Source organism: Melanerpes formicivorus, unplaced genomic scaffold (assembly GCF_026170545.1).
Source record: "Melanerpes formicivorus ecotype bairdi unplaced genomic scaffold, bMelFor1.0.p_v2 SCAF_64, whole genome shotgun sequence".
NCBI lineage: Eukaryota > Metazoa > Chordata > Aves > Piciformes > Picidae > Melanerpes > Melanerpes formicivorus.
This window is the reverse complement of record NW_027142416.1, coordinates 1,592,066-1,605,692: the sequence shown is the minus strand read 5'-3', so window position 1 is coordinate 1,605,692 and position 13,627 is coordinate 1,592,066. Positions and strand designations below refer to the sequence as shown.

The 13,627-nt window shown below is 47.0% G+C and overlaps 1 protein-coding gene across 1 annotated transcript in view; it reads left to right on the top strand.

Annotated features, from left to right (window-relative positions):
• Positions 1-13,627, top strand: part of LOC137453274 (potassium voltage-gated channel subfamily KQT member 1-like) — a 374,577-nt gene that overhangs the window by 28,807 nt on the left and 332,143 nt on the right. The window contains exons 7-10 of the mRNA XM_068162391.1: positions 2,545-2,655; positions 3,897-3,992; positions 5,313-5,441; positions 5,999-6,152. Of these exons, the coding sequence (XP_068018492.1) occupies positions 2,545-2,655; positions 3,897-3,992; positions 5,313-5,441; positions 5,999-6,152 (490 nt within the window). The remainder of the gene's footprint in view (positions 1-2,544; positions 2,656-3,896; positions 3,993-5,312; positions 5,442-5,998; positions 6,153-13,627) is intronic.

The window sequence follows — 13,627 nt, the reverse complement described above, 5'->3', positions numbered from 1 at the left end:
TTTCTATATTACAGGATATAGATAGAGCTGACTTCATCAAAGTGGAGAATTAATAATGAATAAACACAAGGCTCATTTGTTTTGAAGTGGGAAAAACTGTTTGATACTAGTTGGTCATTTTTCCCATCCAAATCTTCCTTCCAGCACTCCATAGAACAACTCTGAGAGGAGGAGAACATAGAATCTTCCCATGCTATGGCTGCTGCTCACTTATTCTGCAAAGCCCATTCTTGTAGAATATCTAAGTATCTGTCAGCAACTTTTCCCATAAAAAGCAGAATTTCCATGTCCTCTTTTGTAGTCAGTGTAAATTCACATACTCACTTCACACAGGATCACACACACAGGATGTTAGGGGTTGGAAGGCGCCTCTGAAGACCTTGGAGTCCAATCCCCCCTGCCAGAGCAAAACCATAGAATCTAGCACAGGTCACACAGGAATGCATCCAGAAGAGCCTTGACAGTCTCCAGAGAAGGAGACTCCACAACCTCTCTGGGCAGCCTGCTCCAATGCTCTGTGACGCTTACAGTGAAGAAGTTCCTCCTCATGTTGAGGTGGAACCTCCCGTGCTGGAGTTTCTGGCCACTGCCCCTGTTCACAGGGGGCAAGTTAGCAGAGCCTGTCTCCTCCCTCTTGACCCCCAGCCCTCAGATATCTAGAAACATTTATTAAATCCCCTCTCAGTCTTCTCCTCTCCAGACTAAGCAGCCCCAGGACTCTCAGCCTCTCTTCATCAGGCAGTGCTCCAGTCCCTTCATCATCCTGGTAGCTCTCTGTTGGACTCTTTCCAGCAGATCCCTGTTCCTCTTGAACTGGGTAACCCAGAACTGGACACGATATTCCAGGTGAGGTCTCACCAGGGCAGAGTAGAGGAAGAGAAGAACGTCCCTGGATCTGGTGGACACACACCTCTTAATGCACCCCAGGATCCCCTTGGCCTTCTTGGCCACAAGGGCACATTGCTGACCCATGGAGAGCTTGCTGTCCACTAGGACTCCCAGGTCCTTCTCCATGGGGCTCCTCTCTAGCAGCTCTAGCAGATTTAAGTCTCTTTTAGCAGTTTTTCTGCTGCCACTGAAGGCAAAAGGAAAGGAGTGGGATTGGGGCTATTGCTCCCAAATACTATTTCTCCATTTGAAGTCCTCCCTGGTGGTTGGCATTGGTGAACAGAACTCCTCATTTTCTCCCCAGAAGCTTTCCGCTTCTCAGGGGTACAAATCTTTTTTTTATACCATTTGAGAGCACTGCCATGGCTTTGAGTACCATAAAAAGCCTTAATGACTCTAACCTGCCACACCTGGGGTTACTCAACCACCAGGTCCCAGGGCATCTCTTTAGGCTAAGCCCTCAGTACTTGTTTCCTGCTGGGCTGGGCATGAGCTGATCTCCAGCCATGATCTGGTGACCTGCAGCTCAACTTAGTGCAGCTGGCCCTTGTTATATAACAAACTCATCTGATGGAATGGCCTTCAGCTGTGACCTTCACCTGGACTCTGATTACACCTCAACACCACCCCTTTGCTGGTCACTGGGCTCCTCATGAGCTCTCTTCCAGTCTGCTAAGGCTTAGCAGGAACAAACCTCTGTCCCATTGAGGAACTGCTTGCCTCTAGCATTTTAGGTCTGGCTTAGCATCCCACCAGTGAGTTAGCCTCTCTACAGCAAGCCCTTGCTGAGCTCAGACTTGTGTTAGGAAATGTAAAGGAACCCCTGAGGAAAGGTGCTGTGCTGGACCTTGTCTTCACCAACAAGGAAGGACTGGTGAGTGATGTGAAACTTGAGGGCAGCCTTGGTTGCAGCGACAAAATGATAGAGTTTAAGCTCCTCAGGGCATCAAAGATGGTGTGAAGCAGGCCCACTGCTTTGGGATTAACTCTTGGCCTGCTGGCATATTTGTTTTGGGAGGGAATGTGTCCTGGATTGGCTGTGTTCTTCTTGCTGAGCTGGAACGGCTGGTTGAGTCTCTGTCCTGCCAGCACAGGGCATAGCTCACTCTGCTGCAGAGTCTGTCAGGTGTCTGTGCAGGGGCTGCATGCAGGACAGCTTTCTCAAGGCTTTGTTTTCAGCCTTTTGGAACTACACTTTCAGAAGCAGAAAAGCTGTAAGCTTTGCACTTTCAAGACCCCAGAGCCAGTCCTTGCAGTCTGAGGAGTGGGAAACAGTTAGCTGCAAACTGAGAGCAGCCATCCTGGGCCCAGACTGCTGCTGTACCCAAACTGGGCCAGGCATGAATGCCTGCTGAAGAACTAAACCCAGGACAGATGTGCAGTGCTGCTTGGTGAACTCCTGTGGCTTCCATGTGCCCAAAATCACACCACTGTTACCAGTATCTAGCTCCTGATGTTTCTCTGCTGTGTTTTCCTTTCTTTCCTGTGTGTCCTGGTAGAGGTGACCCTGCTTTGGCCAGTGGGTTGGACTAGATGATCTCTCAAGGTGCCTTCCAGCTCCTAACATTCTGTAATTCTGTGATGGTTCTTTTTCCCTACTGTTGGGGAGAAGAGGTTCTGCAGTGCAGTGATCCCAGGTGTTTGTTTCTGGCCTAGGTAACAGTTACAACAATTGGTTATGGAGACAAAGTTCCCCAGACGTGGATTGGGAAGACAATAGCTTCCTGTTTCTCAGTGTTTGCTATCTCTTTCTTCGCTCTTCCAGCGGTGAGTACCACTTGGAGCTTCTTTGTTAGAGTGTCTGCCTGACTTGGGCTCACAGAGGTTTCAATTGATGGCTTTGATAGGAAATAATGAGGTTGGATGTGGCCTCAAAACACGCCCGTGCACATCCTCAAGTGTGTGTTTGTGTCTGTGCATGCATCAGTGACCAAAGCTGCTCTGCTGTCTGCATCTTTACTGCAGCTGGTTCTAGAAAGCTATGGCCTAGAAACAGTAAGACTAGCTTTGGGTAGGTTGGAGGGGGGCAGCTTTGGGTGGCCAGGGAAGAGGAGCAGCTTTGGATGGCCAGGTGTGGTAGTTTCATTGTAGATTGTAGTTTTGCTTGTAAATACAGTTTCAATTGCTTCCAGCTGGGCTGGGCTGGCAAATTTAATGTTGGGGGGTGGTGGAATTTTTAACCCACCACACCAGGGGAGAGGAGCTTTGGGTGGCCAGGGAGCTGCAGCTACTCTGTAAGGTAAAGAGAGAAGTTTTGGGGTTTTTTGAGTCAGCATATTGGTGGTAAAGGTGGAACTTGCTTCATTTCTGCTGTTTTGTGACTATATAAGAACAATTTTGGGTCCTGCAAGGAGAAAGCTGGCATGAGGCAGAGGTCTAGGAAATTGCATCTGCTTTCCTCCATGGTACTACTGTAAATCATCTTCAAATAAATGAATGGAGGTGAAATAAAGACAAGAACATCAAAAGAAAGAGAGAAGACAAAGTATTTTTGCAGTACCTTTTAAGTTTTAACAGAAATGCTGAAGTTGTAAAGAATATCTTTGTCTCATCTGCTCAGTTTGCCTGGAAAATCAAGTGAGGTTCTGTCTCTAGTTGTGTTTTGTTGTGCGTGTGGTTGGTTGGTTGGTTAGTTGGTTTGTTTTCCTGGCAAGGAGTTGAAACTAAGTGCCAGGAAAGCTGTAGTTAAGTCTTGAGGCATTAGAACTTGCTTCTCCCACCACTGCATAGGGTTGCCTTTGAGACATGACCACCTCTGGTTACTGCTACCTGTAGATCAGAGCAATAAACACATACTGCTGGCTGAAGCTGCATGATGCCAGTCTCAACCTGCTTATTTCAGATTTCTCTATTGGAATAACCAAAATTCTGTCACTGTGGACACTGGGAGGTTCAGAAATTTATTGGAGAAAAATCTTCCCTAAATTGACTATTTCATATGCAGATCATTTGGGTTGAAAATGTGAAGCCACGCTGGAGTCTGGGTGGTGATTTTTGCTTATTTTTAGGGTATTCTGGGCTCTGGTTTTGCCTTGAAAGTACAACAGAAGCAGCGTCAGAAGCATTTCAACAGGCAAATCCCAGCTGCAGCTGCTTTAATTCAGGTAAGGCTTCTAACAGTCAAATGCTTAGCAGAGTGTTGGAGAGGGTGAGTGGCTTGGGAATTGAAGCAGTGAGAAGCAGAGTTAGTAGGCTTCAGTATAAATCTAGAACTTCTGTTGAACCACTTTATCTTTTTGATCTGCTTCAGCCACTAAAGAGAATAAGAGAACTGCTTGTCCCTCCTCTTTGGACTGAGCATAGGAGGTTTTACTAGCTGCATATTGGAGAGGATTTTACCTAAGGGTATCTGGAGACAGGACAAGGGGGAATGGTTTGAAGCTGAGGGGTTAGACTGGATCTGAGGAAGAAGTTCTTCAGTTCCAGGGTGGTGAGACTCTGGAAGAGGCTGCCCATGGAGGTTGTGGCTGCCTCCTGCCTGGGGTTGTTGAAGGCCAGGCTGGATGAGGCCTTGAGCAGCTGAGTCTAGTTGAGAGATGTCCCTGGGCGTGGTGGGGAGGTTGGAGGAAATGAGCTCCGAGGTCCCTTCCAAGCTGAGCTGTTCTGTGATTCTGCGGTATGTTGACACTAACTGGGATGCAATACACCTGGCCAGAGAGTAAAAAACCTTTGCTGTAACCTTTGACTCCTAGCTTGCTTTTTATATTCCCTTCAGTTGTGTGCATCTGCCAAATGCTGAGGTGTTGGTGTATGTACAGACCTATCTTTAGAGAGATGGCACAACATGGCATCCTGTATGGTACTGAGAGGAATGCAGTGGCACAGTGCACAAATCTTAACGTGGCACACCTCAGGAAAGGCAGACAGCAGTACTCTGGCTGTGGGCAATTGCTTTATGAGGGGTGTTTATTTTGATTTGGGTGTTCTTTTCCTTCTGTGGCTTTTTGGTTTTGTTGTGTTTGGGCTTTTGTGGGGTTGTTTTGTTGTTGTTAGTTTGGTTGGGGGGTTTTGCCTTGTTTTGTTTTGTTTGTGGGGTTTGGTTTTGCTTGTTTTGGTTTTGTGGCTGTTTTTTTTTTGTTGTTGTTGTTTGGGTTTGTTGGGGTTTTTTGGACCTCTGGCCAGGGTTAGACTCCAGCTTCTAAGGAGAATGATACATAGAGCATATTGAAGGTTCCCTGCGTGCTGAGCATGTGTGTCCTGGGGCAAACTACACTCAGGACAGTTGCACACAGGGTACAATGTATGTTTTTCAGGTTTGGTGTTGTGTGGCATAGCACAGTGATTGCAGCCAGCACCCTTTGCAGCGCGTTTGCTTTGAAGGTTTCACTGGCAGCTGGATTTGCAGCAGGATCTGCTTTAGCTGCCCCGCAGGACAGCAGTGACTGCTAGTGCATTGAGATTATCTCTCTGGGGGTTTGTTGCAGACTCTTTGGCGGTGCTATGCAGCAGAGAAACCCTGCAGCTCGGCAGCATCGTGGGACATCTGCGAGGCTCCCTCCAGGTGTGGTTCCCGAGTGCCGCCAGCGCCGTCTAGCCCCAGCCTGAGGAAGCAGGTGAGGAGTTGCTGGCAGAGCTGTGCTCAGGATTCTGCTGGCAGAGCTCTTTGTCATCCTGCTCACGATTAGAGGTCTCTGGGTAAAGCAGAGCTTTGAAGAGCTGTCACAGCTGAGCTGCTGTATCTTCGGATGCTTGGGATTTTGAGTGCCAGGAGTTTGCACCCAGTCTGAGGTAGATTCAGATTGGATGTTAGGAAGAAATTCTTCCCCATGAGGGTGGGGAGACACTGGAACAGGTTGCCCAGAGAGGTGGTGGATGCCTCATCCCTGGTGGTTTTGAAAGCCAGGCTGGATGTGTCTCTGAGCAAGCTGATGTAGTGTGAGGTGTCCCTGCCCATGGCAGGGGGGTTGGCGCTGGATGATCCTTGAGGTCCCTTCCAAGCCTAACAATTCTATGATACCTTTTCCTTGCAACCTGATTTTCAGGACATCCCAAACCCAAAATAACCTGACACCCAAACTCACTCTGGGATGCTCTCCTGTATACTGAAGTTCACATGTGTGCTCCCCTGGCTTTCATAGTCCCTTCACATATTCCTTTTCTACCACCACAGACCAGAAGATGCAAAAGCAAAGGGAAGCTGAATTGCGGGAACGGCTCTGCCCCTGCAGTGAAGCCAGCAGAGAATGCCCTGGCAGCTCCACAGGTCACTCTTCACATGCATGAAGACAAAAAAGCTGCATCCTTCTACAGTGATGACCCAGGAGGTAATTTACTGTTACATTTACTGTTACTTATCTTAATTTTTAAGAGACCTTCACAGTGAAGAAATTCCTCCTCATGTTAAGGTGGAACCTGTGGTGCTACAATTCCTATCCATTGCTCCTTGTCACAGGGAGCAAGTGAGCAGAGCCTGTCCCCTCCCTCTTGACACCCAGCCCTCAGATATTTATAAACATTTACAGAATCACAGTATCACCAAGGTTGGAAGAGACCTCAAAGATCATCAAGTCCAACCTGTCACCACAGACCTCATGACTAAACCATGGCACCAAGTGCCACATCCAATCCCTCTTGAACACCTCAGCAGATATCTGGCAGGTTAAAGTCACCTACAAGGACAAGAGCTGATGATCTTGAGACAGCCTCCAGTTGCTTATAGAACACTTCATCAGCCTTCTCATCCTGGTTGGGTGGTCTATAACAGACTCCAACCAGGATGTCAGACTTGTTAGGCTGCCCTCTGATTTTAACCCACAGGCTCTCAATCCTTTCATCCTCCACTTCAAGCTCTGTGGCATCGAGTGACTCCCTAATATACAAAGCCACCCCTCCTCCTCTTCTCCCTTACCTACATCTCCTAAAGAGCCTGTAACCCCCCAGTGTAGCACTCCAATTATGTGAATCATCCCACTATGTTTCTGAAATGGCAACTACATCATAGTCTTCCTGGTGGTCCTGGACTTCCAGTTCCTCTTGTTTGTTACCCAATACTGCTTGAGTTGGTGTACATGCACTTCAGCTGGGCTCTTGATTTCTCAATTAACCCTAATTTGTGTCACACTGTCTCCTCTCCAGCTAGACTGGTTTCCACACCCACTCCCTTCAGACCTAGTTTAAAACCCCCCTAAGGAACCCTGTGAACTCCAGTACTAGTACCCTCTTGCCCTTTCTAGATAAATTCACCCCATCTAGGTCCAGCAGGTCAGGTGCAGTAAAAGTAGCCCCTTGGTCAAAGAACCCAAAATTCCACTGCTGGCACCATCCCTTGAGCCAGTTGTTGATGGTGGGGGTTCTCCTGTTCCTCTCAGTGTACAGCCCTGCCACTGAGGGAACTGAGCAGAACACCACTTGTGCTCCTGCCCCATTTATTAAGTCTTCTCCTGACTAAACAGCCCCAGGTCTCTCAGGCTGTCATCATCAGGCAGTGCTCCAGTCCCTCAATCATGCTGGTAGCTCTCTGTTGGACTCTCTTCAGCAGATCCCTGTCCCTCTTGAAATAGGGAGTCCAGAACTGGATGCAGTATTCCAGGTGAGGTGTCACCAGGGCAGAGAAGAAGAGGAGAAGAACGTCCCTGGATCTGCTGGACACACTCTTCTTAATGCACCCCAGGATCCCATTTGCCCTCTTGGCCACAAGGGCACATTGCTGACCCATGGAGAACTTGCTGTCCACTAGGTCCTTCTCCATGGGGCTCCTCTCTGGCAGATCACCTCCTAAGCCAAAATGTGTGCCTCTTCTCTGTCCAAGTGGTTGGGAGAGGGAAGCCTTTTAAAGCCTGTGGATATGATCAAATTTAGGCTCTCTAATATGGATTTGTATGTGCAATGAAACCCATGTTTGTGTTGAAGAGTGCACAACCTAGAAAGTAAATCTTTGCTTGCTATAAACCACGGGCTCTTCAAACAGCCACTTGATAGCCTGAAAGGAAAACAGTTCCTGACTTACTGCTGCACCATGTGTGAGATTTCAGATGTGACTAACAGAATGCTCTGGAACCCTGAGAACTTGGCCATCGTTACAGGAAGGGAAAGGCCAAAACTATTCCACGCTAAGAGCTTCCTTGTGTGTTCTTGTACAATTCAAAGGAGGCACTTCAGAATCTATATGTTGGTAACTTATGAGAGCAGGAGTAAGGGCCGGGTCATAAAGGCTGAGCCAAATGGGAAGACAACATTTGAGTTACTCATGTGCAGCCTTCTGAAAAGAAGTGTCAGTGAGGTGGGTGTTTGTCTCTTCTCTCTAGTATCAGGTGATAGAATGAGGGGAAATGGCCTCACATTGCACCAGAGGAGGAAACCTCCGGAGGTTGAAAATTAGGGAACAAATTTCTTTGCTGCGAGAGTTGTCAGGGATTGGAACAGGCTGCCTGGGGAGGTGGTGGAGTCGTCATCCCTGGAGGTGTTCAAGAAATCTGTGGCCATGGGGCTTGGGGACATGGTTTAATGGTCATGGACTCCATGATCTTAGAGGGCTTTTCCAACCCAAACAAATCTATGATTGTGCTTTTTATTAGGGAGGGGAAAAAAAAAAAACCAAAACTGAAAGTGTGCAAGATTTTGGAGCTTGAAGGCCAGCCTCCTGGGACATCTCCAGCAGATGGCATCTGTTATGGGGTCAGTGGTTGCAGATTGTGCGCACAACTCATTGTTGTGAGATTTCTCAAAGCCACAAGACTGAGTGATAAATCTCTGCTGGGGCAAAGCTAAAATCCCATATTCATCACTGTGCTCTTCTGTTTGCTTTTTGGAGTTCCTGGCATGCTGATGTATTTCTCCCCCAAATCCCTCTCCCCCCTCCTTGTATTTAAGGCAGTGCTGCAGAGGAGTAGCTTTTCATCAGGACAGGAGAAAGAACTAATTTCCAGTGACCCTAGAATACATTCTTTGTAAGGCCTCTTGTCTGAAGTATAATAGTGTTAATGTCCATGCATTCTGTCTGTATGCTGGTTTGAATGCTGAGTACTTTTTGGATGCCTTGAGTACTGTGTACAGTTCTGAGCCCCTCAATTCAAGAAAGATGTTGAGTTGCTTGAACATGTCCAGAGAAGGGAAACAAAGCTGGGGAGGGGTCTGGAGCACAGCCCTGTGAGGAGAGGCTGAGGGAGCTGGGGTTGCTTAGCCTGGAGAAGAGGAGGCTCAGGGAAGACCTTATTGCTGTCTACAACTACCTGAAGGGAGGTTGTAGCCAGGTGGGGGTTGGTCTCTTCTCCCAGACAACCACCAGCAGAACAAGAGGACACAGTCTCAAGCTGTGCCAGGGGAAGTTCAGGCTTGAGGTGAGGAGAAAGTTCTTCACAGAAAGAGTAATTGGCTATTGGAATGTGCTGCCCAGGGAGGTAGTGGAGCCACCTGTGCAGCCTTCCTGGAGGATCCCTTCAGGAATTGGAAGGCAGCTCTAAGGTCCTCCCAGAGTCTTCTCTTCTCCAGGCTGAGCAACCCCAGCTTCCTCAGTCTGTCCTCATAGCAGAGCCCTTGGATCATCTTTATGGTCCTCCTTTGGACTCACTTCAACAGCTCTGTGCCCTTCTTATTCTGGGGACACCAGAAGTGGATGCAGTATTCAAGGTGGGGTTTCAGCAGAGCAGAGTAAAAGGGCAGAATCCCCTCTCTATTACCTTGTGAATCTTCACACTTGAACAATTCTGAATTTCTAGCTGTTGCTTCTGTAGCTGACTAAGGCTGTCTGAGTAAGATTCTTTCTGCTGTTCTCAGGTGTGGAGAACCTGAAAGCAAAACACTTTGTAGGCCTGTTAGAAAAGGTGTGATGGATTATTAGAGTGATGTCAAAACTGCCCTGAGTCATGCTCTGGTCTAGTGGCACTTTACTATTTTTCTGGTTTATTTCTACTTACTCCAACAGAAAGCAGTGCATACAATGGGAGTGGCTGTGCCTTAGGTATGCCCCTAACTGAGGCATTCCAAAGAGATTTGTTTGTTTTTTAAATTGGTGAGCTTCTTCCTGTGAATTCTGATCTGCATCAGATCTGATAGCCTGGAGGTGAAAAGAATCAGCTGCTCTGAAGGCTGTCCACATCATGAAAAGCTGGGGAAGTCGTTGCTACACTGTTTGTCTGCCAATTAGCATAGAATAAACCAGGTTGGAAGAGACCTTTGAGAAGTGAGAACTCCAAGAGGATTTTTTCATAACTGCAGAAAAAAAAAAAAAAAAAAAAAAAAGACAGACAAAGCAAAGCAGCTGCTTGTCATTTGTTTAACCTTGCTTGGGCTGAATTTGATCAGTGGGAAACATCTGGAGCTGATTCTCTTTGAGAGGGAAGTGTCCGGTAATCCCATGTGTGCATCCACTTGGTGCACCTTCAGCATTAGACTGCTAGGCTCAACAATCTTCTGCAATATTGTTGTCTTTTGGAAAGAAAAGAGGAAGCTGCAGTGGTGTCCTCAGGAGCAAACATTTGCAGTGTTCTACGTGGGCTGCTTTTGTGCTGCCGTTGTATGAAATCTGTCGATCAAAGTCAGTATACATTTCCAAGTGCGAGGCTTCATACTTGTGCTGGTTACAACTGCACCAAATTCTGAACTCTCTGGCATTGCCTGACTGCAACTGATGAGAGTTTGACCCTGACACTGCTTGATTCTTATTTTTTTTTTCCTTAGTATTTCTTGCAAAACTGGGGTGTTGGACTTTTGTAATGAGCTATTGTTACCTGCTTTCCAATTGCCTGTTCTGTTAGATAAAGGTATTACTGAACTGGACAAGGAACAGTGGATAAAGTGCTAACCATCATTAAAAAGCCACTCAGTGGGAGAGAGATGGATAAAGAAGTGCTGCATTTAAAGAGTGTTTGGTGTGACCAGTACCTTATTCCAGTTCTGGCACCTTCCTTTTTCAGTATAAACCCTGTGCCCTTGCAGGAGAACATCTATATTTAAATGAACCCCTTTGGGAAACAACAAGTGAGGATATGTACCTATAGGAAAAGCTGTTCCTTCTCAGTGTGCTGCAGAAAAAGTCGTAACCACTTGGCAATATCTTATATGGGAATTCCTCTGGGGTGAACAGGTTGAATTACTTTGGACATCCCTTCCTTCCTGCTGAGCCCTCTCAGGGAGTTATCCTCATTTCCTTCTCTGCTGATGTAGGTAAGACTCCTCTATGGCACTCTCCTGTCTTTTATTATCACAGAACCATTCAGGTTGGAAAAGACCCTCAGGATCACCAAGTCCAACCGAGAACCCTACTCTACAAGATTCACCCCTAAATCCTATTCCTAAGCTCTACATCCAAACCACCTTTAAACACATCCAGGGCTGGTGACTCTCCCATCTCTCTGGGCAGCACATTCCACTGCCTAAAAAAACATGCAGATGTGAGCAGTGTTGCCCAACACAGCAGAGAAAGACCTCACTTGGAAATAGAAAGCAGCACTGATGGGTTTCTAAATTAGGTTACTATTTTGATGTATTGCTTTTGTACTGAGCATCTTCCAGTAGCTGCAATCCGCCATCAAGGAAAAAGCCTCCTGGTTTTCCTCATTTTCATTCCTGCTATGGCCTCACCACCAAGAGAATTGTGTGTGGCTGGTATGGACTTAGAATATTTTCCTTTTTACAGAGGGTTTTTTTTTTTTAACTATCTGTATTTTTCATCTTTGAGGTGAACTATGGGGAGAACATCTGTAATACAGTTGTGACAGCTTATCCCAGCAGTTCCAGCTTGCACACAAGCTGGTCCTGAGTCTGCCTTCCCGGGATGCAAAGTGCCCCTTTGGCTCCATCTGTGTGCTTTTTGGTATTATATTGTGCTGAGCTCTCAGAACTTGACTCCAATTTGCAAAAATGTCTTGAGAAGCATAATGCCAGTGTTTGTTGCTCATGGCTTGTTCATTCTGTTTTTAATGGAGTGAATCAGACCATGGCAATAATATACTCTAGACCTGGTTGTACTAACTCAATTAAGATCCATTTCAGGTCAGCTTGCCCCGAGTCTATCCTAGATGAGTTTGTGCTGAGTGAGCCATCGTGAAACAAGTGTGTGCTGGCATCCCTAGATGGAAGCCTACAAGTTTCTTTTGCTGTTTATTTGAAGGGCTCAGGCTGGCTGCTATTTCTGTAACCTTCTACAAGTGAGGGCAGACAGGCACACACCAGAGTTCGGTGTACACAGGAACCCAGCAGCTTGCAGTTCACAGGGATGAACACAGTCACCCTGATAAGCAGAAAGTACGTGCAAGCTGGCCTTAGAGTAACATAGTGTCACTAGTAAATGGGATTTTACATTTTCTTGCTGAAGAAATGGTATCTCTGGAAGTTCACAGGATCACAGTACCTTAGGGGTTGGAAGAGACCTCCAGACATGATCAGGTCCAACCCCCCCTGCCAAAGCAGGATCACCCAGGGCAGTCTACACAGGAATGCATTCAGGTGGGTTTTGAATGTGTCCAGAGAAGGAGACTCCACAACCTCCCTGGGCAGCCTATTCCAGGGCTCTGTCACACTCACTGTAAAGAAGTTTCTCTTCATGTTGAGGTGAAATCTTTTATGTCCAAGCTTGTACCTGTTGTTTCTTGTCTTGTTATTGCACACCACCAAGAAGAGCTTGGCCCCCTCCACTTGACACCCACCCCTCAGATATTTATAGATGATCAGATCCCCTCTCAGCTTTCTCTTCTCAAGACTAAACAGCCCTAGGGCTCTGTCTCTCTTCATAGGGGAGATGCTCAAGTCCCCTAATCATCCTCCTGACTCTCTGTTGGAGTCTCCAGCAGTCTCTGTCTCTCTTGAACTGGGGAGCCCAAAACTGGATGCAGCATTCCAAGTTCTGTGGTTACACTGCTTCTAATAAGGGAAAACCACATTCATGAACCAGTAGGGGCCAGCCGTGTGTGATATGGATGGCATCAATTTTAGCTGACAGACTACTTGAAGAAGATAACGATGGCTTTTGCAAGAAATCATTTTGTTAAACATCTAGGGTCTTCACATTATTCTCTCCAAAGAAGTAATTTGCCTTTTGGACTATCCCTTTGTTATTCCCAGAGTCTTTGATACTTCTGAAAGTTAATTTCCCTTACAGCCCTCCACTCTAGGACTGTGAGGTGGTGCTCCACTGGCACTGCATGTTTTTCCCATTGCAGCATTCAAAATTTGAAGCCACTGCATGAATTTTCCGTTCACTGGGCAGCGCACATTCAGATCTGTCCTAAAAGCCAGTGTAGAAAGATTTTGGTGTATTCTCAGCTCTGTGTGAACAAATCCCCTGAATCTGAAGAGCCATACTACCTCCAGCTTGGAAATTCTCTGGGGAGCTAGCAGTGTGTTTGTACTGTCCTTTCTGCTCCTCACTTCTGGAGATGAGGCAGCGCATAATAGAGTTCTTTGTCCTGATCTGCTCTTATCTGATGTTAGGAAAAATCCAGCTGCTTTTTTCTGTTTCTGAAGTTACTCAAAGTGCAAACCGCTCCAGGGTGGTGTGTGTGTCTGCATGGGAATGACCAGGGAATCTCTGTGATAACCCGGTCCCCTCTTGTCTCAAAATCATGCATGAGGCAGGGCTGGTAGCCCGTAATGACTCTGTTGTCTCAAGCAGATGTGACAATGCCTGGGCTTGAATAGACAAAGTAGTAGCTTTTATAGCTCTGGAGGAGAGCTGCTGGCTGGGCAGCTGCCTTGAAATGAAAGGAGGTGATTCCTGTGGAGGTGGGAATTCCCTCTTGAAAACCACTGCAACAGCACCAGGGGAAGGCCAATGGTGACACTGCCTTGGTAGCTGTGGTGAGTT